The sequence below is a fragment of the Prionailurus viverrinus genome, chromosome B1, assembly GCF_022837055.1.
Source record: "Prionailurus viverrinus isolate Anna chromosome B1, UM_Priviv_1.0, whole genome shotgun sequence".
In the NCBI taxonomy this organism is placed as follows: Eukaryota; Metazoa; Chordata; class Mammalia; order Carnivora; family Felidae; genus Prionailurus; species Prionailurus viverrinus.
Window position 1 is genome coordinate 134,475,305 of NC_062564.1, and position 26,273 is coordinate 134,501,577.

Sequence of the window (26,273 nt, forward strand, 5' to 3'; positions counted from 1 at the left end):
TCCATCTAAATGTGATTTCAGTTAACAACTTGGTCTCCACTTTTTCATCTCTAAAATGAAATGTTAGTGGCTTTCGAACTTTTTAGACCCACTGTGAGAACTACAATTTACACTGAAACTGCACACACACAAAAGCATGAGAAAGAGTACATATGGATAACAAAAATATAAGTTCCACAAAACAATACCTAGACTTACTTGCATGATGTACTCTCATTCCCCACACTCCACCCCATTCTATGTTAATTCATTTGAAAAAATCCAGGTCAAAATCTACTACATTGATTTCATAGTCCATTAATGGATTCACCATTCTTCATGTTAAATACTAACACTCACTCTCACCCATTGGGGTTCCTTTCCCAGAAATGTTAAAGAGCAAAGGAGTCCTCACTTTCCAGTTTCAGGAAGGCAAAAAGCTGGTTCAAGCCTACCACTATTCTAATCAGGCAGGAGCTAGTAACAGAGGTAGCCTGTCCGGGTACTGTTGGGCCTGTAACTCGAGAGCTATGTCACCTCTCTTAGTTCATTCTTCCTCTCTACAATTGGAGTAAGTATCCCTTGCTTATGTCATAAAGTGTTACTAGGCTCAAAATTAGACAATTAGGCACTTACCATTTGGCAGGGAATTTACAGACAGATCTTTAATCCTCACAACGACCTTGCAAGTCCTAGAGTATTATACCTGTTTTATAGACAGAGAAATTGAGGATTAGAGAATTTACATAGGCAAGACCTTAAAGTTGTCAACTGGCAGAACTAGAATTCCAAACCAGTTCTGACTCCAAGACCCTCCTGCAAAATGGACAGGTAAGCCATTTTCATTTGATGTTTAAGTGATGACCATTGGCATATTAAAATATAGATTCCTCCTGAATCACCACAGTGTAATGACTTCAAAAACTGGTCCATCAGGCCACTTTTTCCATTCTGTCTTGCCCTTACCACGACGAACACATAACACCACATTTGGGCTTGGGGCCTGAGCGTTTATAGCTGCCTTGACCCCCTAGGGCGCGCGAACTGTAACAATAGCGCTTCCGCTCCTCAGGCGTCACCAATGAGCACCGCTCAAAGAGAACAAGTCAAAGCTGAGCACGTTTCTTTAAATTGTGCCCCCAAATGGGCCCCAAAACGAAGTTCCCAGGTCACTTCAACACAACCTCCTGACATTTAAATGTCGTTTTCAGAGAAAGACCTCGCTTACAGCTCTTTTGCTCCTAAGTTTTGTTCCGTCAAGTGTGTGCTTGTCTCGCTTGCTTAACCCGGAGGCCCCCGCGGGACCCCATCAGGGACCTGGTTCCCAAGGCCCCTGGAGGGCGGGGCCGTCACCACAAAGCCCTTTATTGAGGCCCGGGCGTGACGCGAGGCGTCCCGGCCTGGGGCGCGGCCCGTAGCTCGGGCGCCAGCGGGAAGGAGGCGTGTGCCCGCGGCGCGGGCCCGCTGTTGCGCGCGGCCATGAGCGCCTAGTCGGGCGCGCGCTCCGCCCTCCGTCCGCGGGGGAACGCAACCCCCGAGACCCGCGAGCGCTGGTAATCGGGCTCCGGCAGCCACCACCCCCTCCGGCCCCCGAGGCCCCGGCCGACCCGGTGCGCCCGCCGCCATTGTGTGCGGGTGGGAGGAGAGCTGGGCGCGGACGTGGGAAGAGGTGGCGGGAGGTCCCGGCCTCCCTGCCCGTCCGCCTGTCCGTCCCTCTGCCCCGGGCCCCGCGGACCGCCGAGACTCCACCCGCTCCCGAGAGCCGGTTCCTGCGCGGAACTGCGCACCCTGGCGGGACGCAGTGGGAGGGGCACTTACAGGGGGTCGCTTGGTTAGCTCAGGCTTTTGAAAAAGAGAAAACCTGGGAAGGGGGCTTGGGCGGGGAACGGGAAGTTCGTGTACCCGCAGAGCCATTTGTCTTTCAATATTGCCAAAGTCAGACACGTTTGGGTGATGAGGTGTTTGAGCCAGTTTTGCAGGCTTGGGCAGTGACGGAATACCGATGTTAACTTTGCATTTTCTCCATACGTGGCCAGAAATGATAAAATGAGTTCACGACAAATAAAAGAGAACACAGTTGTACATTAGGAGTTAAGCTTCAAGGAACATTTATTAGGAACTTCCTGACATCCAGAAATGCTTTTTCTAAATCTTTTTATTATTTGGGTATTAAAAAATATTAAAGTGAAAGCCACTAATTCTGTGTATTGCAATCATTTCAGGCAGAGTGAACAGAACACTGCAGTCATAACTTCAGGCACCTATGTGAGGAAATTGGGCTGTGATAATTCACCATGGCTTATGGCTTGCCAAGAAAGAACACAGTGAAAACCATATTGCGGGGCGGTTGTTTTAAAGTGTAAGTATTTTCATCACTGTGAGCCTTGACTGGGGATGGGGAGTGTCCTTGGTAAAATAAGAGTACCGGAAACCCTGATGAGCTACTGGACCATGTGAGGTATTTTCAGTGATCTGAATAGTGATTTTTTTTAAAGGTAAATGCGTTTATTAAGAATTTATAAATTATCGTACTTGGCAGTTATAACAAAACAACACAAACAGGTTTGGAGAAGTGATTTGATCAAAGTCATACAGTCATGTAGTAAAGAAGTGACAGGGATAGAAGCTCATCTTTGTACTCCAAAGCAACATTTTCGACTACTGTCAACTACCTTAAAACATTTCTGTAGATAGCGTAAATCTACCTGAAAGTGTCTTGGTGTCAGGTATATCTTTTAAATTTTTTTTTTTTCAACATTTATTTATTTTTGGGACAGAGAGAGACAGAGCATGAACGGGGGAGGGGCAGAGAGAGAGGGAGACACAGAATCGGAAACAGGCTCCAGGCTCTGAGCCATCAGCCCAGAGCCTGACGCGGGGCTCAAACTCACGGGCCGCGAGATCGTGGTATATCTTAACTTAGCACTTGATTGGCTGGTACAAAGAGTCAGTTTTGCATCCTGTACGTTTTTGCAGGTGATGTTTGTTATGGACAACATGGGTTTTGCAATCAGAAAGATCTGAGCCATGTGCTTGCTTCTGCAGCACAGGTACTAAAATTGGAACAGAGAAGATTAGCATGGCCCCTGCACAGGAATGACATGCAAATTCGTGAAGCTTCCATATTTTTAAACTGCAAAACCAATTTGTATCATGCACTGAACTGATTTAAAATAAATCTACATGTTTATTTTAAAAAAATGGGGCGCCTGGGTGGCTCAGTTGGTTCAGCGCCCGACTTCAGCTCAGGTCATGATCTCAACGGTTTGTGGGTTTGAGCCCTGCATCCAGCTCTGTGCTGTTAGCTCAAAGCCTGGAGCCTGCTTTGGATTCTGTGTCTTCCTCTCTCTCTGCCCCTCCCCTGCTCGCGCTCTGAGTGTCTCTCTCTTTCAAAATAAATAAACATTAAAAAAAACAAACAAACAGAAGACCTGAGTTCGAAGCCTGGTCCTGCCCTGGCTCCCTATGCCAACTTGAGTAAATTACTTTTCTCTATCTTGGTCTCCACATGTGTAAAATGAACTTATCACTACCTGTCTGTATGATGTGGAATACAAATAATGTGTGTTACATACTTGCATATTGCTTGACATACAGTAAACCCATAATAAACATGGACTGCTACTACCACATGGTAGTTTCACTGTGTGGTGTCTATTGCAACCTTGTTTTTTTGTTTATTTTTAATTTTTGCACTTGTTTTTTTAACCTCTCTGCCGCAGTCTATGACATACTTGCCATTATGGGTCAGTTGAATTTTTCTTTTTAAACAATATTCAGAGAAGTAAGTGGAGACACCCTTTGGGTTTCTAAAACCAGAGCAAATTCACCATTGCATTTTATTTAGTTTTGTCATTTCCGTATGTGTTTAGACATTGAACTATTGGCAAGTACCATGGTAGTCAACATTATTATAAATGTAATTTTTGTAATAAAGATAATCCTATGTCTGGAGAATAACTTAAAGCATTTATTCTGCAGTTTTGATTATGTAGAATTTTATATCATGAATAGTCTCTGCAGCACCAGTGCCTTCTCTATCATACTTACAAGAAAGTGTTTGATACCATATTATTTATAAGAACAGCTAAATTAAGAGGAAAAGAATGGCAACGACACTCTTTGGAATTAATTTGCTAAGATAACTCCTCACTGATTTTTTGGTTAAATATTTTTAGAGAGTTGTAGAAAATACACACAAAAATTTCAAACAGTATAGAAACATTTGAAAAGAAAATAAAAAGGCTATCTCAGTCCCACTCAGAGGTAAAATGTTTTATATTTTTCTAGAATTTCCATCTGCTATACAAGATACACACATATATACACATATACACGTATGTGTTTTTACATGTGTGATTATGTTGAACTTTGCCCTGGCCCCCACTATATCTTGTATAGCCTAATGGTTATGAACACAGTTTCTAGAGTCTGACTTTCTGGGTTCAAATCCCAAACCCACGACCAACAGCCCTGTGACCTTGAACAAGTTGTTCTATTCGTATTTCCTTATCTGCAAAATGAGTTTAATTATAGTACCTGCCTACTCCATAGAGTTACTGTGTCAATTAAATGTGTTCATATGCGTAAACTGATTGAAACAGTGCAGTGTCCAGCAGATAGTAAGTGCTAGATAAAATTAGCTGTTTTATTGCTCATGTTTCCAAGTCGACATATAAGGATAAACCTCATTCTTTCATCAACATGTGTACCACAGTTTGTTTAACTAGGCTCTTCTTGATCAACATTAAGGCTATTTTGTGAGTTTTTTTGTTTGTTTGTTTTGTTTTTGACAAACAGTGCTTCAGTGAACATTCTTATAAATACATCTTTGTGCCCTTATTCAAATGCATTTATAATAATTGTAGACTTCAAGTTGCTCGTTAAAGTTAGATGATAAAGTAGCAAGGAAGCTGGAGGAGGAAAACAAGTAGACACTTGTACATTACACCCTTACTTCCTCTACTTGTACCAAAGCAGGTCTTTCACCTTTCCTAGGACATATGAAACTCATATTGACTCAGTGAGATGAGAAACACGTAGTTGTCATTTAGCATTTCCAAATTAGAATATATAAAACAATTCATTTGAAGTTCATGGTGATTATTTTTAAATATTATAGTTTGGAATTTCATCTCCTCCAGTTTTCCAAGGATTCTCTTGCTACTAGTGCTTCTGAATAACTCCAGCTGGGCTAAGTACCAGCTCTGGTTCTTAATTCACTTCTGAGTCTGTTTCCTTGTCTATCCACAGGGGGGTTGTAAAGATTAAAATAAGATCACACATTCGAAGCCTTAGTGTATGCCAAGTACCTGCTCAATGAATGATTATTCTCTTTTTTTCTTTCCCTAATGTGACCATATTTGTGATCAGCCATAAAAGACTTAGAGCTTACAGTTCTTAACCACATCCTCTTAAAAGACATAGAAAGATTGGCTTGACTGCAGGGAGGCTGTTTTTAACAAAAGTTCCTGTCATTATAATTTATGGTAATTTTGCAATATATCTCTACATTAGTATATATACATTACATACTATACATTAATATAAGGCTCCTTCTCCTGGCTAGATTTACAACTCTGGAAAATCCTGAATTCCCATCTTAAACCAAAATGTCTAGTGGAAAATGGAATTGAGAATTAAGATATCTTCTGTATATTCCACATTAGATGTTCAATAAATATTTATTGAATGAATTAATGAATTTTTGCCCCAGACAGGAACCTTGGGATCTTGCACTGCTTACAAAGACCTGGTACATGAACCTAGCCAACATCAAATTGCCTTTCTTGGAAGAAATTACATTTGGTAGTCCTTTTTACCTCCAAAAAAATAAAACCACTAAGAGTGCTCTGCTCCCTTCTGCAGAATGTAAGTTCTGTAAGAACTACTTTAATAAATAGCAAATTTTATCTATATCATTTTGTTTATTGTCAGATAAATGTTTAAATATGCTTATTCAGACCCATACCCCTCATCTATGAAGCCCTTCTTGTTTAGTATTTAAGAATGTGTGGTTTGCTGTGTGATGAAATATTCAGTTTTAACCATATTATGACTGGTGAAAAATATCAGTTGGATTGCTTCATGTATTTTATTTTCTAGCCATCAAACTTGAAAGGGAGTATGAGATGAAGCGCTTGAAAAACCTGAAATGTCAGAAAATCCTAGCTGAGGAAGTTCAGTTTTCTCTAAGGGAAAGGCAAGTTGGTTTGAGAAGACCCCTTCCATCTAAGTGACCATCATCTCATAATTGAATCTGTACTCTGAGCTTTCCACATCCAAAGGCAATGAAGGTCTCCAGCCTTTCACAGTGTGAAGTTTGGTGCAGACATGAGTACCCACTGGTGGATGAACCAGCTCCTGTGGGTTGATGGACAGCTCTGACAGATCTTCTGTGTTCCTACCACATACTTGTTCCTTTGTGTCACAAGCAACAACACTGTAAGTAGATGAAAGTAGTTGGGATTGAGTCATTTATGCTATTCATTTGGATTTTTGTAAAATTGCACTATGGAAAGAGGAAACTCCTTGTCAGAGACATTATTTTGAATTTGCATCTTTGAGATACCAAAAAAGGAGAGAGAAAAATTCTTTTTTTCTTTTTAAAGATTTTGTTTTTAAGTAATCTCTACATCCAACATGGGGCTTGAACTCACAACCCTGAGATCAAGAGTCAGATGCTCCACCAACTGAGCCAGCCAGGCGCCCCAAGAAAAATTATTTCTTTAAAATTTATTTTGAGATAGAGAGAGAACAGGGAGGGGCAGAGAGAGAGAGGGAGGCAGAGAACCCCAAGCAGACTCCGACTGCCAGTGCAGAGCCTGAGGTGGGGTTTGATTTCATGAACTGTGAGATCATGACCTGAGCCAAAATCAAGAGTCAGATGCTTAACTCACTGAGCCACCCAGGTGTTCCAAGAAAAATTCTTTTAAAAATGATAGACTAAAAATTTTTTTGGTTAAGAAAAATTGAGGTAGAGAGAATCTTAATAATGGGGCTATCATGATTATGAAATAAAGACCTGAGCCAAAATCAAGAGCTAGATGCTTAACTGACTGAGACACCCAGGAGCCCCGAGAAAAATTTTAGATTTCATTTTAGTAACTCTTCAGTTTCCAATGTTCAGTGAAACATCATTTACCAGTCTTACGTAGTACTTTAAAGCAGCAAGTAGAACTTACGTTTTGCTTTTGTTCTCCTAAAAAATAATTTTTTTCTTTCTGCTTAATTTCATATTTTTCTGGGATGCCCTGGAACATATGGAACACACATACATGTGAAAATGATATGAAAACGCAAAGACCTTATTATGTGGAAAACTCTTATTTGCAGAAGGGCTAGAGAATGGGGAACTGATTAGCTGGAAAATATTGGACTTGTGTGAACCAATTTTCCTAGAATTTGAATCCATTAAGGCACACTTGGATATCAAAGTTATATTTAAGCACAATTTAGTGTTTGTTAGATGAATCAAAGCATACTTAGGGGGCCATAATACACCCCTGTGGGCCCACAGTTTGACTTCTTAACTAGGGAATTATATCTGGTGGTTGCTGTTTGACAGTATTTAGAAGCTGTTGTCTGAATTATCTTCAGATACTTTCTTCTACCTATGATATGGTGGCTCACATGAAGGTCATTTGTTTTTAGAAGTGTGTCAGTGACCCATTTGATTTAGTGATCCTCAGGCCTGGAAAAAGCTGTCTGTATGTAGTCTTGAGGAGGTGGAACTGCCACATTCCTGGTTAGATTTGCTTAACAAAATTCAGATGTGCTTCATGAAAGATGCTTAGCGGCCAACCAGAGCCACTCTCAAAGTTTCTTGGCTGAGTGTGTGGGATTTTCACTATGTTACCCAGTTGTACCATGTTTATCTCCCCTTTTTTCCACATCTGTTCTCTCCGCCTGTTCTTTCTTCCATTTGACTAGTTTTTTTCCCCTTTCCACCAATGTTATTATCATAAATATGGCAGCTGAGTTGCTGACTGCTTAAAATGTGGAAAATACCACTTTATAATTTCTCAACCAAAGACCAGTCTTAGGCAAAAAGTCAGTGTATTTCTATTTCTTTAGAAATCAAAATCAATTCATTGTTTTCTTTAAAAAATTAATCACATCCAGCTGTATCAACATATGTTTTGGACAGTAATGGGATTAATTGCATGTTTATTTTTGTAGTTCACATCCCATGGAGTAGTTTGTATACTTTCCCTTTTAGGGTCACTGTTACTAATTCATCTAGACTGGAGATAACACCTCAAATAGTTTCTTTGAAAACTAGAAATATTTTTCAATCTATAGCCCACAATTCTACTGTACACTGTATCTAACATTGTTGCTATTAGTAAGTTTTAATTTCTTGAAAGTCATATTTATGTAGATAGGAGTAGAAAGTTAAGTAGTAGTAAGTAGTAGAAAGAAAACTGTAGGTTTTAGTTAATAGATCTGGGTTCTAGTCCCCTCCCTTTCTTTCCCTGATTCATCAGGTATCCTTGAGAAACCTTTTTTTTTTTTCGTAGAAGTTTATTTGTTTTGATAGAGAGTGAGTGGGGGAGGGACAGAGAGAAAGGGAGAGAGAGAATCCCAAGCAGACTCCATGCCAATGGCACAGAGCTGCATGTGGGGCTTAAATCCATGAACTATGAGATCATGACCTGAGCCAAAGTTGGACACTTAACTGACTGAACCACCCAGGTACCCTGAGAAAACTTCTTAATTTCAATGGAACTAAGTCTGTTTCTCTTAAAAAAAAACCCAAACAAACTATCAATTATGTATACGTATCCCTATGTTTATAGCAGCATTATTTACAATAGCCAAGTTATGGAAGTAGCCCATGTCCATTGAGTAATGAATGGATAAAGAAGATGTGGTGTATATATATAATGGAATATTATTCAGAGCCATGAAAAAGAATGACGTCCTGCCATTTGCAATGACATTGATGGAGCTAGAGAGTATAATGCTAAGCGAAATAAGTCAGAGAAAGAAAATACCATGATTTTACTCGTATTTGGAATTTAAGAAATAAAGCAAATGATCAAAGGGAGAAAAAAGAGACAAATCTAGAAACAGTTTCTTAACTATGGAGAACAAACTGATGGTTACCAGAGGGGAGGGGGTAAGGAGATGGGTGAAATAGGTGATGGAGATTAAGGAGTACACTTGTGATGAGCACCGGGTATTGTATGCAATTGTTGAATCACTATATTGTATATCTGAAATTAATATAACACTGTATGTTAACTAACTGTAATTAAAATAAAAACTTAAAGATATTAATCCATTATGAATGTATTTTAAAAGGTAAAATAAAGATTTGTTTTTAAAAACCATAGCTCTGTGGATCCTCACCACTCATTTTCACTTCAATGGAGGCAACTAATTTAATCTCTTCTACCTGTTTCATTATTTACCTTTATGTCTCTAAATAATACTTTGATTTTGCTACTTCTTGGATTTTCCTTTTTAGGTATTGACTTCCCAGTAAAGAAGATAGAATTTTTTTTTTCTTTTCTTTCCTCCATCCTCAATACACATACATATGCCATTTCTATCTACCTGTAAATATAGATTATATTTATAATTTTGGTTAGATCAGTATTAAATGTTAACATTATTATGACATTATTATGTTAACATTATGATGTGTAAATACTTCACAGCCTAGCCATGTAGTAGACTATAATTGCTTTTCCTTTCCTGCCATTATGTGTGTGTGTTTGTGTGTGTGTGTGTGTGTGTGTGTGTGTGTGTGTGTGTATGCATGTGCACGAGTATTTAGTAGAGTTAATATTTGCTTAGTTTGCAATGTATTTATCACTAAATCAACCCCGCGCTCTTTGCCAGTTGTCAGTCTTCTGAAAACATTCCTACATATTCTCTCATTTCATCTTCCTGCAAAGTCTTCTGAGAAATCTTGTCCTGCCCTAACCTGAACTGCTTATTTCCACACTCATAAGTAGCTCTTCTATGATTTCTACATGATCATTAGGGGATTCACTTCACACTCTTTGGTGTAGGGCCTCCTGTTTCTTCTGGTGTAGGGCCTCCTGATTATCCTCTTCCTTGGTTTATTTTTTTTATTACATTGGAGCATATCCTCCATAGGTTGTAAATAATGTTCCTTTAAAATTCGAAGGATTTGTGTATTTCTTTTTAGTTTTTAGTATTGTTAGTGAGCATTCCAAAGCCATTTTTACTTTGAATGCTTTCCTTGAGAACTTTTTTCTCTCTGGAAGCTATGGCATCTTCCCCTAGATCCCATTGTTCTGCTAGGAAACATGGTGTAAGGCTAATAATCCAATGTAGCACAGTGATTTAGAGCACTGGGTGTAAATCATGAGCCCCCTGGGATTGAATGCCAGTTCTACCATTTATTAAGCTGTGTGTCATCTTGGACCCATTACTGAACTTCCCTGTGCTTTAGTTTCTTCTTCTGTAATGAGTGGATAGTGATAGTCATGACAAGTAAATGAGTTAAATATGTAAGCACCTAGAATAGTGTCCGGCACAGAATAAGCACTAATACAGATAGCATTAGCTACTCTTACCATTACCCATGGTGCTTGGTACTACAAAAGCCCTTGCAATCTGGAAATTCATATCCCTCAGTTCTGGGGGATTGTATTAAATTCTCTTGTAGATATTCGTACCTTTTCCTTTTCTCTATATTTTCTAGAAGTACTATTATTCATATTCTACGTCTTCTGTACTGGCTGTATTTTTTATCTTTTCCCTTCTGCTTTCCATCCTTTTGTCTTTTGCTCCATTTTTCTGGAGGAAGCTCTCAGTTTTATCATCTACCCATTATAAGTTTTTAATTTCTGCTATCATATTTTTCCTTCTGAAGCCTTACTCCTCTCCTTTTTAAAAAGTAACCTGTTTTATTTATAATTGCCTATCTTCCTTTACCTCCCTGAGGACATGAAATAGATTGTTCTCCCTGCATTGTGTGGGTTTCCTCAACACTGTTTTTGTGTTAATTTTTATTTCTTTCTTTCATGTTAAAAGCTGTCACGGTAATCCAGGTGTGACAGTGCATAACTTAAGGAAGTAAAGGTGGGATGGATAATACAGGTCTGACTCAGGAGTCATGGAAGAAGTAGAAACCACAAGATAGTGTCACTGATTGGATGTGGTTGAGTGAGAGGGATGTGGGTGAGTTAAAGGGATATGGGTGAGTGAAAGGGAGGAATTTTGAATGAATTCCAGATTGTGGGCTTGGGAAAGGAAGAGTTGTCTTGGGTGTGTGTGAGGTACATTAATTTTAGGTTCATAGATGTTTGAAATTCTTGGTAGACACTAGAGTGGAGATCTCCAGTAGCAGTGGGCTTTACAGGTGTGCTGCTCAGGAAGGAGAGAGTATAGAGAAGAAAGGTGAAAACAATGGGTGTCTTTGAGCTCATCCAGGAGGAGTAGGCAGAATGAGAAGAATGAACGCGTAGTGATAGTGAACATTCTGAAACTTTGGTTGGCAGTGTAGAAGAGGCAGACCTTTAGGAAAAAATGGCTTAGATACTGAAACCCTGGGTGAATTGCATGCTGTATTTTATTTGTAGCGAAAATTATTCTGGTGTAGAAATTTAATAGTAAGTGATTGAAATTTTTGGTGAGAATCTTCATTGTTTTCAGTTGACAAAAATTTCCTGAATGAAAACATTTCATCAAGGGTCAGAGGAGGGAGAGAGAAGGGAAAAGAGAAAACAAAAAAAGCCTATGTGGTGAAAACTTAGATGTAGAAACTCTACATCTACATTTTAGGTACTCTATATCCTGTAGTCCTCACAACAAGGAAGAAAGGGCAATGACAGAACAGAGCAGAGCTCTAACATCAGAGGGGTAAGTTTGGGGACAGAACTGGCCCAGGGTCTTGATGAGGCAGAACTTATGCCAACGGTTGACAGGGCAGCAAGCATGCAGGGGGAAAAAGGAACTCTCTCTTTGTTCACTGTCTTTAAGTACTATTTACACCCAATGTAGAACAGATAGATTTAGAACATTAGGTGTAGGGCATGGGCCACCTGGGATCGAATGCCAGTTCTACCACTTAATCGCTGTGTCATCTCAGACAAATCGTTGGGGTCTTGTGTCACTTGGGTTCTCTAGGCTCTTTTCATCATGGTCTTAAGAATAGTTATATTTTTTTTTCGTTCTAGTGAATGGTGATGTTTCCATTATGCAGGCCAAAAATCTGTGGGCCATCTGTGATTCCTGTGTCCCCCATCTCCTCTTCTCTCTCAGTCCAATCTGTCCCAGCAACTGTTGTTGGGTCTACCTTTGGAAAATATCCCAAATATGTCAATTCTTTCTCCACCACTCTCACCCTTGTCCAGGCCTCCACCATTTCTTGTTTGGAATGCAGAGAAAGTCTTGTAACTGACATCCTTTCTTCCATTTTTTGCCTTTCTGTAGTCTACCCTTAGCAGTCATAGTGATCTTTTAAAAATGGCACTCATGCAGGGACCCCTGACTGACTTAGTCTAAAGAGCATGCATTCTTGATCTCAGGGTCATGACTTTGAGCCCCACCTTGGGTGTAGAGATTACTTAAAAAAAAAAAATAAACAAAAAAAATGCATTTATGTCATTGCCAAAAAGATCACCTCACTCCCCTGAGTAACACCCTTTCCCATGGCTTACAAGGCCCTATGTTATTTGACACTTGCTTTCCTTTTGGACCGCATTCCTTCCACTCATCTTTCAGTCCTACTGGGTGCAAACATATTAACCTCCTGTTCTCTGACATATCAAAACTATTTCTGTCTTGGAACATTTTCACTTGCTGTTTATTTTCCCTAAGATTGCCTTCCCTTGGATTGTCACAGAGATATCTCCTATCTCTTTAGGGCTCCACTCAAATGACATCTCCTGAGGGAGCTTCCCTGTGACCTCCCCAATAAATTGGCCTTCCCCCCTCCCCAATAAATTGGCCTTTCCTTTTACTCAGTCACTTTCTGTGACAGCACCCTGTTTTAATTCCTTTACAGCACTCATATCATTATCTGCAATTATTTATTTGCTCACTTGTTTGTCTGTGATATTTCTCTGTGGTGTCTCTATTGTCTGTAATAGTACCTATCCATAGTAGCCACTCTATCAGCATTTGTTTAATGAATGAGTGTATTACCTTAAAAATTGTTGAAAAGGTGCCACTTTTGAAGAGAGTGGTCAGAGGGTTTGATTTTTGCTGTTTTCTCCATATAATATTATTATAATTATAATAATATATATTATATATATAAATAATATATAATAAATATGATTATTAAATAATTAATTTAAATAATCCCTACACTCAACGTGGGGCTTGAACTCACGATCTAAAGATTAAGAGTCACATGCTCTTCTGACTGAGCCAGCCAGGCACCCCTTCCTATATATGCTTTGACACACATTTTTTTGGGTATATTGGGTATAATTTACTACATCATAAACTGCACGTATTTGAAGTAAATGTGATCGGTTTTGACACCTGTGGGATGATCATCAAAATCGAGATAAAGAACATTTTCATCCCCTCAAGAGTTTTCTTGTGCCCCATGTATTCCATCCCTTTTCAGTGGTCTTCTCTCAACCTCAGCACTGCTCCACCCTCCACTCCCCCGTGCAGTGACTGATCTAGCTGCTTGCTGGCACCATAGGTTAATTTGTGTTTTGTTTGTTTTTTTTAATGTTTATTTATTTTTAAGAAAGAGAGAGAGAGTGCGTGAGAGTGCACACACACCTGAGCAGGGGAAGGGCAGAGAAAGAGGGGGACAGAGGATCTGAAGCAGGCTCCGCACTGACAGCAGAGAGCCTAAAGTGGGCCTTGAACTCATGAACCATGAGATCATGACCTGAGCCAAAGTTTGATGCTTAACCAACTGAGCCACCCCGGTGCCCTGATTAATTTGTGTTTTTGAGAGTTTTATATAAACGGAGTCATACAATATATACTTTTTTTTGGTCTGGCTTCTTTTGCTCAGCATAATTATTTGAGATTCATGCATGTTGCTGTGTATGTGTTCCTTTTTATTGCTGAGTAGCATTCTGTTGCAACAGATATCCTACATTTTGTTTATCCATAAACTTGTTGATACGTTTCTAGTTCTTTTTTTTTTCCTGTTTATTTATTTTTGAGAGACAGAGAGAGAGAGAGAGCGAGAGAGAGAGAGAGAGCATGAGCAGGGGAGAGGGAGAGAGAGACACAGAATCCGAAGCAGGCTCCGTCTCTGAGCTGTCAGCACAGAGCCTGACGCGGGGCTCGAACCAATGAACTGTGAGATCATGATCTGAGCTGAGGTCAGACGCTTAACCTACTGAGCCACCCAGGTGCCGTGATAAGTTTCTAGTTCTGAGTGCTTACAAATAAAGCTGTTGTGAGCATTGTATGGGCATGTCCTTTCATTTATTTTGAAGTAATAAATCAAGGAGAGGAACAGTTGGTTGCATCGTTGTTTGGCAAGTACATGTTTAACTCAGCCCATTTTCGGATCCCTATTTTAGTGTTGAAGGAATTAGGGGGCTAGGTGAAGGATTAGTAACTTCCCCAAGGTGACATAGCTTTAAAAGAGGTGAAACTGAGATGGAATTCTAGATCCATGTGAATTCAAAATCTAAACTTTTCCAGAAGACTATGCTTGGTCCACCTTTGGCCTGGCTGCCTGTGTGGCCTATCGAAAAAGCAAATATTGGAGAATATGGCTCGTATGAGACAAGTAGGTCCTTTACTAAAATTTGGAATGAGGATGAGGTTAGCTCAGAGGATCTCTATGAAGAGTGATTTTTGCCTCTCCTGCCCCTCAGGGCATTTGGCGATGTCTGTAAATGTTTCTGGCTATCTTAACTGTAGGGTATCACGAAGGCATCTAATGGGTAAAGTCCAGGGATGCTGCTAAATAGCCTGCAATATACAGGACGTCCCTCACGACAAAGAGATTTCCAGCCCCAAATGTCAAGAGTGTCAAGGCTGAGAGACCCTGATTTAGCTGACTGGTTTAAGTTACTCAGGACACATTGGTAAAACAGAAGGTTGGGTCCAACTGCATGGCTGAGAATCCTGAGGTGGGGTATTTCCCCAAAAGAAATGCAGACCATGACAGGAGGCGAATGAACACAGGGCAGCAATCAACAGATGTCTCCAGTCCTGTGGCTATTTACACTCACTCACACTCTTTTTTCCATATTATAAAACTCACTAATTTCTCAAAATCATATCCACTTACTGCCATAGCCCCAAGTCCAGGGTTTCAGTTGTCTTTAGTCTGGATCTTGCAACCAATGGCCAAATAATACACCATTAACCCTAACACAGTTGGTATAGTGTGACAGAGAGAAAACAGGGTAATATATATAATGAAAAGGTTTGGTCCTTTAGTCTTGCAGATGGTTTGGACCAAGACATGAGATTCCTCCTTTGGTATTTGGGGAAGATGGCAGAGGGGTTGCTGAAACTATTCAGACTTCACTGAGCCATCAGCCTGCCGTTATGGACCTTAAGATGAAATTCAATTACAATTTTCTTTTGCTTCATTGAGGAAAAAAAGGGGAAGCAACAAGACAATAGAGGCATTGATAGGGAAGTTTACAGAGGTTTTCACTGTACCTCAGAACTGATACAACCTATAAGAAGAACCTAGTGATCTTGGTGCACTTTAATTGCACTTATGGGTATAATGTATCAGTCTTAATTGATCCCTAGGGTAGAAAAAGTTGCCAATGTACCAGGAGTCTCAGGCTCTATTTTGGAATTTTCTACCTTCCATTCATGTCTCCTTTCAGTTTCAATCCCTCTCCTCTTCAAATCCTCCACCTCCACTCTAAGGACTTGTTTTGCACTTTGCAACCTTCACAGCATTGGAATGTAGGTGTAATCTTTTTCAGGGACATCAATTGCAGGTGTCTGGTTTTTTTCTTGCATCAAATTAACTCTCTGTCAAAGCAACGCCTTTCAAGTTCCAGAAGCAGACTTCCTCTCTCATTGTTTTAGAGATTGCTCACCATGTGACTATTTACTGAGGAATTTAGCCTCCTGCTTTCACCACATATGTAGAACAGGTAAGGTAAGTATAACTGGAACCTAACATACAGACATTTACTGGGTGCACCACCTCCTTCCCCAGGAGCTCTGTTGTATCAAAACACAAATATTCCCAGGAGAATGAATGTCAGAATTCTAGCACTGCAGTTTAACGATATCAAAATTGCTTTAGGAGCCCCTGGTTGGCTCAGTAGGTTAAGCATCCAACTTTGGCTCAGGTCATGATTTCGTGGTGTGTGAGTTCGAGCCCCACGTCGGGCTCTGTGCTGACAGTTCAGAGCCTGGAGCCTACTTCGGATTCTGTGTCTCCCTCTTTCTCTGCACTCCCCTGCTCATGCTCTGTCTCTCTCTGTCTCTCAAAAATAAATAAATGTTAAAAAAAATTGCTTTATGTGAATAGTAGAAAAAGCTGACATAATTTCTTTTGAGATAAAAGGAGGGTTATTTCCTAATAATGATCTTCTTTATCATGAAATCACATGACAAATGTATATATATATATAATATAAATTATAAAATATATTAATATACATCGATTAAAAATTATATAATATATATATATAAAATTCTTTTTCTTTTCCCTTCATGGCTTTTTTAGTATTTGAAAGAAATTTCTAAGCTGTAATAACAAAAGATTTTGAAAACTAAATCAGAAAATTGGAAGCAGGAGGAAAGGAGAATTTATTTTTTGATACTGACATTGTTATTTTTCTGGGTTAGATGCAACAGATGTTATTAATAATAATAACCAACACACTAGCTAATATTTATTGAGCACTTAAAATGTTCCAGGCATAGTAGCTAGAAAATGTCAGATCAAAAAGCTGGAAGTTTGGGCCAGATGCTTGCAGTTAATCCCTGGTTTTCCTATGAAATGCTTGAGCTCCACAGTACCCTTTATTTTGATTAATTTTGGCTAGACTACTAGGTGCATGTCCTCTGGCTTAGCGATGGAGGGTGGAGAAAAAACACTTCTGAGCCTTTCAAGCCGTGGCTTTAGGGTTTAACCTCTGTTGAGAGTATATAAAGAAGGGATAAATGGCCATTTTCATCATTACTGAAAAATGTCTGACTTTCCCTGGTCCCACCCTTCTTTTCTGGCAGTGGCTGGTTTGCGTGGTCAAGGATCTGTTTTGCTTATGCATTCTTTTTTTTGGGGGGGGCACTATAAAGTAGCTTATAACCCACAGGGAATATTAAGAAATATTCTTTGAATATAGGATCATGAATATTTGAATTGAGTAGCTCCTTCAAAATGAAAGAGTTATTCAGACATGTAAATTAGGATATTACCTTTTTCAGCATGGATATTATTCTTTCATAATGTCAGTTAACACATATTTACCGTGCACCTGTTGCAGCATCTGATAAGGCATGTGAGTTAAGGGTTTAGGAAGGTGACTAATAGTGACCAGTATGTGCAATATAGTTTGAGTGGGAAGAATAATATTTTATACAAGTGGAACTCATGAACTTGTGAACTTTAATTATTTCATCTATTTTTCATGGACCCTAGATTCAACTCTCATGATCTGCCTTAGCATTTATTAGCTTAGCCCATGCAGGTTGTTTAACCTCTAAGTTTCTCTTCACTCATAGGTAAATGAGGGTAATAATAGTATCTAAATGACAGGATTGTTGAGAGGATTAAATGAGATATGTGTAGGGGAGGAAAGACTTTTTTTTTTTTTTTCTTCTCCTCATGTTGGACTCCCCAGCTGGGGCCCTGTAAATCAGACTGAAAAGACAGATTAACAAGAGAAAAACAAGTTTATTAACATGTGCATTGCAAATACACATGGGAGCACTCAGAAATGAGTATCTCAAAGAGGTATTAGAACTTGGGATTTTATAGCATCTTAAAAGAATAATAGAGAAGTGACAAGACAAAGAAAAAGGATTTTGAGGCTGTAGGGATGGCAAATTGTGGGAAGACAAATACTGGGTAACTAATGGTAGATAAGGGCTAGCTAGTTCTAGCAGGGTTTGTGATGTAGATTCTTCTGATGCGGATTTCTCTGGGCTGATAAGGGTCTAGAGTTGTCTCTGGTGTTAACTTCTGTCCTTCCTGGTGGAGAGGGGAAGGGGGATACCGTTACAAATTTCTGTCCTGTTTTTAGGCATATAGAGGGATGGCAGGGAGCTGGTATCTTCTTCTTCTCAGTTGCCTTCTGCTTAAAATAATCCTTATCCAAAGTGGCATATTTTGGAGTGGCACATTCGACTACCCTTTATATATAAGGGATCTATCACAGGACCCGGTACATAGGGAAGACTCAATAAATGGTAGTTGTTTCTACTGTTATTATAGAAAATCAGTATCAGTAATTTGTGGTAATGGCTGACAAATCCCATTAATTTTATTTATTACAACTTGTAGATTTTCTTCTCATAATTCTAGGGTTTCAGTCTATGAAAATTTATGGTTATAATGTTAATAACATTTGATCTGATGAGCTGAGGCCAGAAAAGGGTGTTGGGAAAAGGACCACAAATACTATTATAAATAGCATACCACCTGTGCAGGTAAACAGGCCTTTCCAGTTGGTTCCAGGTGCTTCATTTTCCCTTCTGGTTATTTTATTCTGAAGGTGGAGCAGGTGCTGTTTCAGGCTAAACACTTTATCAGTCCATTTGTCTGTGTCCTGACTTGGCCCATTAATCCTTCTCACGCCCTTACATTCCATTTTATGCAGGTATCTCTTACCTGGAAGCTTTGGTATTTGTAAGCCTCCCTTATAAAAACCTAAGAACAAAGACAATGATTGAATCATCTCAACAGTCTGGCTCCTCATGGAGTCACCAGACTGTTATCAACTTTTAGGAGCTGCTTGAAATAACCACAACTTCCTCCATCTCTGTTCCTTTTTCTTCAGCTCCTTTTTTCTTGGTTATAAAACAATAACGCACAGCCATTTCAAAGATATTACATGGTACAAAAAATATAAAGAAGAAAAAAGTCATCCATAATCCTACGTACAGAAGCAATCACTGAAAATTTTGGAGTCAAATTTGGTCTCTTTATGTGTTTATTATTTTAACATGGCTGGGAGCATTATATCTATACCTATTTTTATTTTATTTTATTTTATTTTTTTTGCTTAACCTTCTAACATAAATATTTCTCATTGTCAAAATGTTTACACTTTAAGTAATTGCATAATATATCATTGTATAATAATTTACTTAAATTAGTCTCACTTTGGGAATTTAAATCTCCAGTTTTCTGCTTTTATAAATAATAATGGTATTATAAATAAGAATGTGTTTATAAATAACAGTTCTATTATAAATAGAAACATCTGCTGCCAAGTAATTAATAAATTTTTTGCCAGTATTGCAGCCTATTTTTTTATCTTTTAAGATAAGCACTTTATTTATTATTTTATTATTTTTTTAATGTTTATTTATTTATTTTGAGAGAGAGAGAGTGTGTGAGCAGGGGATGGGCAAAGACAGAGGGAGAGAGACAATCTCAAGCAGGTTCCATGCTGCCAGCACAGAGCCCAATGCAAGGCTGGATCCCACGTACTGTGAGATTATGACCTGCAGCTGAAACCAAGAGTTAGATGCCCAATCAACTGAGCCACCCAGGTGTCCTTATTTTTTATTAATTATTTAATCAATTAATTTATTTATTGAGCATGTGGGGGAAGGGCAGAGAGAGAGGGAGAGAAAGAATACCAAGCAGGCTCCATGCACTCAGTGCAGAACCCCATGTGGGGCTCAAACTCATTAACCATGAAATCATGACCTGAGCTGAAATCAAGAGTAGGATGCTCAACTGACTGAGCCACCCAGGCACCCCTATTTATTTTTTATTTTATAGAGAGTGCATGAGGAGGAGAGAGGGGCAGAGAGAGAGAGAGAGAGACCAAGAGAGAGAGAGAATCCCAAGCAGGCTCCATGCTCAGCATAGGACCTGACACAGGGCTTGATCCCATGACCCCAGGGATCACGACCTGAGCTGAAATCAAGAGTCAGATGCTCAATGACTGAGCCACCCAGGCACACCACCACTTATTTATTAAGACAGCTTTTTAGACTTACAGAGACAAAGGCTATTTAGTACATAATGCGAGACTTTTTCCTGAAAGATTATATAAATTTTCAATCCTACTTGCAGTATATGAGAATATACTTTCACTCAACTCTTATCAACAAGGACATTCACCTTAAAATTGTTTTCTCAGTGATAGGCAACACATGGTATCTTATTTTAATGTACTTAAAAGAGTTATTTGTGATATTGATATCTATGGTTGTTGACTATTGTTTTGTGAATTTTCTGTTCAAGTACCACCTGTTTTTTTTCTGCAGTGTGATAGCATTTTTATTTTTGAGGTTTGGTTCCTAAAAAAATATATAGAATTAGGTTTTTTACCTTGTGTCATATAACAGTGTATTTTTTTTGCTGCCAATTTCTTTTTAATTTTGGATTAAATAATTAATTTGGATTAAGTTAGTAATAAATAATTTAGATCAAAAACTTAATTTCCTTTTGTTTTGGATATATCACATGAGTTTACCTAAACTCTTGGAACCTATAGGATTTTCCCCCCTTAAAAAAAAAAAGCTCTAGGGGCACCTGGGTCTCTCAGTCGTTTAAGCATCTGACTTTGGCTCAGGTCATGATCTCACAGCTTGTGAATTGGACCCCTGCATGGGGCTCTGTGCTGACAGCTCAGAGCCTGGAGCCTGCTTCAGATTTTGTGTCTCCCTCTCTCTCTGCCCTTCCCCCATTCACGTTCTGTCTGTCTGTCTCTCTCTCTCAAGAATAAACAATTAAAAGAAAAACCTCTATTGCCCAACACAGGGCTTGAACTCACAACCCCAAAATCAAGAGTCACATGCTCTGCCAACTGAGCCAACTAGGTACCCTGGAACCTGTAGGATTTTTTTATGTCCTCAAGCATCTAGAAGTTTCTCCTTGTACTAATTTTCAGAGTTCGGTAAACAGTGCCTCAGCCACATTTAATTACCTTTCTTTTTGGCACTTTCCCTTTAGCCTTTACATTCCCAGACAGAAAAGGCTGAGCTTTTCAGTTGGTTTTCCTGAAGAATATCTTTCACCTCTAACTCTATTTGCAGAGAATAGAAATGCATGAAATATTTCCTGTGATTTGTACAACTGGATCTCAAAATTAAGATGCATATATTTTGCACATAGTCAGATGCATTTTAAGTTTGTGAGCATATGAAACAAATTTAGAGATTAGGGATTAGTTGGTTTGTTTCTCCATCTTTATGCCAAATTGTGGTGTTTTATCCCTGAACTATGTTTAACTGATTGTCAGTCTTTTCAGAATGATCATGCTATCAACTACTTTCATTGCTTCCCATCAATGTGTTCCAGGGAAATGAGGACAAGCTAAGGATTAGACTAGGATTTAAATTCTACTGTTACAATTTACTTGTCTAATAACCTTTGACAAATTATATGACCCTAGTAGGCCTTTGTTTTCTTATCCGTGAAGTGGAAATGATAGTAGTTACCTCTTAATTTTTTTTTTAATGTTTATTCTTGAGACAGAGACAGAGCATGAACAGGGGAGGGGCAGAGAGAGAGGGAGACACAGAATCTGAAACAGGCTCCAAGTTCTGAGCTGTCAGCACAGAGCCTGATGCGGGGCTCCAACCCACGATCTGTGAGATCATGACCTGAGCCGAAACTGGATGCTTAACCGACTGAGCCACCCAGGCGCCCCCTTTTTTTTTTAATTTTTATTTTTTTAATATAGTAGTTACCTCTTAGAACAGATGTAAAGATTGAATGGGATTTCATGAACTACCTCACTAGCTTAGGGTATAAATTTGGTCATGTCTTTTTAAGAATTTCTAGTTACGGGGCGCCTGGGTGGCTCAGTCGGTTAAGCGTCTGACTTCGGCTCAGGTCACGATCTCACGGTCCGTGAGTTCAAGCCCCGCGTCGGGCTCTGGGCTGATGGCCCAGAGCCTGGAGCCTGCTTCCGATTCTGTGTCTCCCTCTCTCTGCTCCTCCCCCGTTCATGCTCTGTCTCTCTCTGTCTCAAAAATAAATAAACGTTAGTGCTCGCTTCGGCAGCACATATACTAAAATTGGAACGATACAGAGAAGATTAGCATGGCCCCTGCGCAAGGATGACACGCAAATTCGTGAAGCGTTAAAAAAATAAATAAATAAATAAATAAATAAACGTTAAAAAAAATTAAAAAAAAATTTAAAAATAAAAATTTCTAGTCACTTGAATCCCTACATGCCAATAAATTTAGAATCCCCTATTTAAAAATCTCCTTTTAGATATTGACAAGAACTCCAGGTGCTTACTCTTTCAAAGGAGTCTCCTTCTCCTTTGGGAGACAAATTGGGAAAAGCCTGACATTCATTGATAGGCCCTGGTTTTAGCTACTGCTGTTTTGTTGGGACCTTTTGAATGAACTGGTTCCACCCAATTCATGGCTCTTACCCATTGCCACCACGCCCCTTTTAGTCCAGATCCTTGCATACAGCATGGTGGTGCTGAACTTGGCCTCTCAAGGTTACTTCTTTTCAGGTTATATCTACATACTCAAACATTGTGTCCTGTATCATCCTGTGACAGCTGTACCAGGGTGACTTGATCCAGAGGAAATCATTACCAGTCCAGACACCCCTTGCTTTCATGGTGGGCAGTTGGACTTTAGTATCTTTTCCTAAGAGTGGACCTCAGTTGGAACCATCCTAATTCATTTGAGAGATTCTGATAACACTGCATTTCAAAAAGTAAGTGTCCAAGGTCACCTTCCAACTTAGAAGTTTCCTAACATCCACTATGAAAACATAGCCCCCTTCTTCCCAGCTCTCAGGGCTAAGTACCAACCAAATCACAAAAGTTCCTATCACATTGTCCTTGATGTTGAGTGGCTTATTAAACTCAAATTTGTATAATTAAGAAGGGCCATTTGATTGATTCCAGGAACAAAGAAGATGTACTGAAAGCCCTTTTGACATTACCCAGACAGAAATAATGTGATACCTTCTCTCACTAAAGTAAAAAAGAAAAAAAAAAAAGTTCTGCTTTACCAGGCGCACACATATGTGTAAAGGACCTAGCATGGCCTGTTATATAGTAGGTGCTCAGAAATGTTTGTCGTCTTCCTCCTCCATTCTCCTTCAGCTTGACCGCATCTCTGCTTTCCAGAGACCTAACCCAGTTCCTAAGTGTCCATTTCTCTGCCTAGCGCTGCATCAGTCAGCACAGGTGGTTCTGGGTTGTCTTCTGGCAGGCTTACCAAGCTTGGTGTACATGTAGGCTTATTCTTGGGCAGGAATCAAGAGTTGGTGGCAGCAGGCCCTCGTGCTGACTTCGGATGGCCTCCAACAAGGTTTTAACTTCAGAGCTGCTTTTAAGGTACCTTTGCCTGAGCCAGTTTATACTTTCTTCGAAGAGTTAGATTTTATTTTTACATTTGTATTTAACTTGTATTTTTATGTAGTAAACAGGCTCAGAGCATTTTGTCATGGAAAATATTTTGCTAGTCCAAAAATAAACGATGCATAGCTAATACACCTCTTAAGACAGGTAGAGGTGTTTTATAAAGTGTGCCTTGTTGCCAACCTTTGCCACATAAATAAACTTTCTGCTTTCTGTGAGAAAGGGTGTGGCATCTGCTCTTTTGTAGGTTTAGTTTCATGGAACCATATTTTCCTGTCTGGTTTTGCCAATGAAATGTGCATCTGTGTGGTTAAGAAACACAGAAGGGCCCCTGGGCCATTGCGGTCAGAAACTGGCCTCAGATTTTGTCTCCAGCCTTCATGACAAACTCTTAACTACATTCTTTTGCAGAATTCCCAGACCTCACCACGAGGGCCAGGGGTGTGGCATCTGAAAGCCGACTCTGTTCTCCAAAGGAAAGTGACAGCTTCCTTGAATTATTTTGGGTACAGAATTTTTCCACATTTGATAAAACAAATCAGGTGCTTAGTACCATATTATTCTTACAGGTGTTTAATTATTGGCTTTAGAGACAAATTCTAGTAGAAATAGGAAGAATAGAAACTGAAACTAATTCTGAAGCACTCCTGAAAATATCCTTACTCCCTCTCGACATTTCCATAACTGATCTTTTGCTTTAATATTTTCGATAGAGTTTTTTTGCTAGTGCTATGGGGAGTGGCTTTTGGCTTAGTGCCTTTGTTTTTTCCAGTTAGATTTCCCCTCTGCAAAACATTGCATCCTGGTTCTTTGAAATCCCATTGAATTTGGAGAAATTATGTCTTGGCATTCAACCTATTTTCCTGGAACATAGCGTGATGCTGACGACACAGCCCAGTCACTCCACTTGACAATAAATTTGCTTGTCTCATTTCACTTGAATATTCAGTGGTGAGTAAGAACAGAAGTGGAAAGCCTTACTTACCAGTTTATTATATGTTTCATGCCCATGATAATTACTTTTATAATGCCACTCATGAATACATTGATCAGATTAGGATGAATCACCTGGCTGGCCAATAACTATTGGAATGACTCTCCATGCATGACTTGGTTGTGTTATTACAAAACGTGGAAGAATAGACCTGCCTAGCTGTTGCAGCAGATGTTCATTTGTCATGCTGTCTTAAGGAGATGAAGAGATGAGAGCAAACTGTTCCAGCAGTTCAGCCTGCCCTGCTAACAGTTCGGAGGAGGAGTTGCCCGTGGGACTGGAGGTACATGGGAACCTGGAACTTGTTTTCACAGTGGTGACGGCTGTGATGATGGGCCTGCTCATGTTCTCCTTGGGATGCTCTGTGGAGTTCCGGAAGCTATGGTCGCACATCAGGAGACCCTGGGGCATTGCTGTAGGATTGCTCTGCCAGTTTGGCCTCATGCCTCTTACGGCCTATCTCCTGGCCATCAGCTTCTCTCTGAAGCCAGCCCAAGCCGTTGCTGTTCTCGTCATGGGGTGCTGCCCAGGGGGAACCATCTCAAACATTTTCACCTTCTGGGTCGATGGAGATATGGATCTCAGGTAAGTTACACTAGGGAAACCCAGAAGCCTTCCTCCTGATAGCACTTGAACGTTCATGTTCAAAACCCTGCCAATCTTTAGGTAGAGATTATGGAGTTTAGTCCTGCAAGGAGTTTCCTTTCTGAGCTTAAAATGTACTTTGCTGTGATTGTCTTCTGTTTCACTGGCAACTGTCTCTCTGAGTAGTGGGGTTGGTTCATATGTCATAGGAGAAGCAGGTCTCCGCCTCACCCTGTGGCCCTTCCTAGGCATGAACTCATTCTCACCCACACTGGTAGCTTCCACAGTCCTGGCTCACAGTCTCCCAAGACGTAGGCCGAGAATCCCAGGAAGCTAATGATGGGTTTGTTTGGTAGCTGGAGTGGTGGTGGTAGTAGTGGTGGCAGGACCAGAATGAGACCCTCCATGCTCTCATCAGGTGTTACATCTGAGTCTACTTTAAGAAACAAATCTTTAGGGGGACTGGATAAAGGAGATTTAAGGGTATATGATAGACATATCTTGTTTTAAGTGCAGGGGGATGGCTTAATGAGTTGACTTGGAGAGCAACATACAGAGTTTTAGGACTAAGAATGTTATCTTTTTTTTTTTAAATGTTTATTTATTTTGAGAGAGAGAGAGAGAGAGAGAGAGAGAGAGCTAGTGTGCATGCCTGGGTGGGGGAGGGGCATAGAGAGAGGGAGAGAGCGAGAATCCCAAGCAGGGTTCACGCTCAGCACAGAGCCTTACGTGAGGCTTGAACCCACTGCTGTGAGATCATGACCTGAGCTGAAATCAAGAGTTGGATGCTTAACTGACTGAGCCACCCAGGTGTCCCTAAAAATGTTCTTTCTTGTTGCTTTGCAGACTAAACATTCATCACTAGAATCTAATTCCTTTCATGTAAGTCAGGGACCTTATTTCCAATTATGGTGTAAATAAATGCCCTTGGGAGACATTAGGCTTTATCATCGATTTACACTTTAATGAGGATGAATTAATCACATATCTTTGGGAGTACATGTTTTGGTGCTGAAAAAGAGCATTTGAAGAAAGAGTAGAGAAGTCACAATCAGAAAGATAAAAACAAAAACAAACAAACAAAAAAACAAAACAAAAAAAAACCCAGTGGTGTTTCTAGATTCTTTGCTTCCTTATTAACAAACTGTCTCACCTCCTGCCCAGGGGAAGAATGACTTATAAATGTAAATCTTTGTTCAATGTGTGTGCCATTTAGTTGAGATTTATTATGCGATGCACGGAATGAATCAGAGGTGCTGATGGTGCTGGGAGTTCACTTTAGTGAATCAGCTGCAGCT

General features: G+C 39.7%; 2 protein-coding genes and 2 non-coding genes across 15 annotated transcripts in view; all 4 read left to right on the forward strand.

Moving 5' to 3' along the window:
- The first annotated feature begins 929 nt into the window (after positions 1 to 929).
- CB1H4orf36 (chromosome B1 C4orf36 homolog) lies at positions 930 to 8,273 on the forward strand. 5 transcript variants are annotated; one of them, XM_047856970.1, is made up of 5 exons: positions 930 to 1,589; positions 2,202 to 2,338; positions 5,696 to 5,850; positions 6,085 to 6,423; positions 7,284 to 8,273. In XM_047856970.1, exons 2-4 carry the CDS (start codon positions 2,274 to 2,276, stop codon positions 6,216 to 6,218), a joined length of 354 nt encoding a protein of 117 aa, XP_047712926.1. In that variant the 5' UTR covers positions 930 to 1,589; positions 2,202 to 2,273; the 3' UTR covers positions 6,219 to 6,423; positions 7,284 to 8,273. The 5 variants fall into 5 exon arrangements, with proteins under 5 accessions (XP_047712926.1, XP_047712928.1, XP_047712924.1 ...); XM_047856972.1 differs by having other exon boundaries at positions 930 to 1,532; positions 2,206 to 2,338; XM_047856968.1 differs by having other exon boundaries at positions 1,196 to 1,532.
- LOC125165014 (U6 spliceosomal RNA) lies at positions 3,009 to 3,110 on the forward strand. Its single transcript, XR_007151922.1, has one exon. It is a non-coding gene; the product is annotated as a U6 spliceosomal RNA (small nuclear RNA).
- The window catches only part of SLC10A6 (solute carrier family 10 member 6), a 50,886-nt gene continuing 30,947 nt past the window's right edge, over positions 6,335 to 26,273 (forward strand). For 2 of the 8 annotated variants that reach the window (XM_047856964.1, XM_047856960.1), the window contains exons 1-4: positions 6,335 to 6,423; positions 23,808 to 23,902; positions 24,169 to 24,347; positions 24,450 to 24,975. In XM_047856964.1, the coding sequence (XP_047712920.1) occupies positions 24,599 to 24,975 (377 nt within the window). In that variant the 5' untranslated portion in view covers positions 6,335 to 6,423; positions 23,808 to 23,902; positions 24,169 to 24,347; positions 24,450 to 24,598. The other 6 variants (XM_047856961.1, XM_047856962.1, XM_047856963.1 and 3 more) reach the window with 6 other exon arrangements.
- LOC125164982 (U6 spliceosomal RNA) lies at positions 22,051 to 22,157 on the forward strand. Its single transcript, XR_007151891.1, has one exon. It is a non-coding gene; the product is annotated as a U6 spliceosomal RNA (small nuclear RNA).

What these genes read in the sequence shown, in the direction of transcription:
- CB1H4orf36 (XM_047856970.1), top strand. Translation starts at nt 2,274, where the DNA reads ATGGCTTATGGCTTGCCAAGAAAGAACACAGTGAAAACCATATTGCGG. An exon ending in CGGGGCGGTTGTTTTAAAGT is followed by an intron (nt 2,339 to 5,695) that starts GTAAGTATTTTC and finishes TTTTTGCCCCAG; the next exon opens with ACAGGAACCTTGGGATCTTG. An exon ending in TCTGCTCCCTTCTGCAGAAT is followed by an intron (nt 5,851 to 6,084) that starts GTAAGTTCTGTA and finishes TTTATTTTCTAG; the next exon opens with CCATCAAACTTGAAAGGGAG.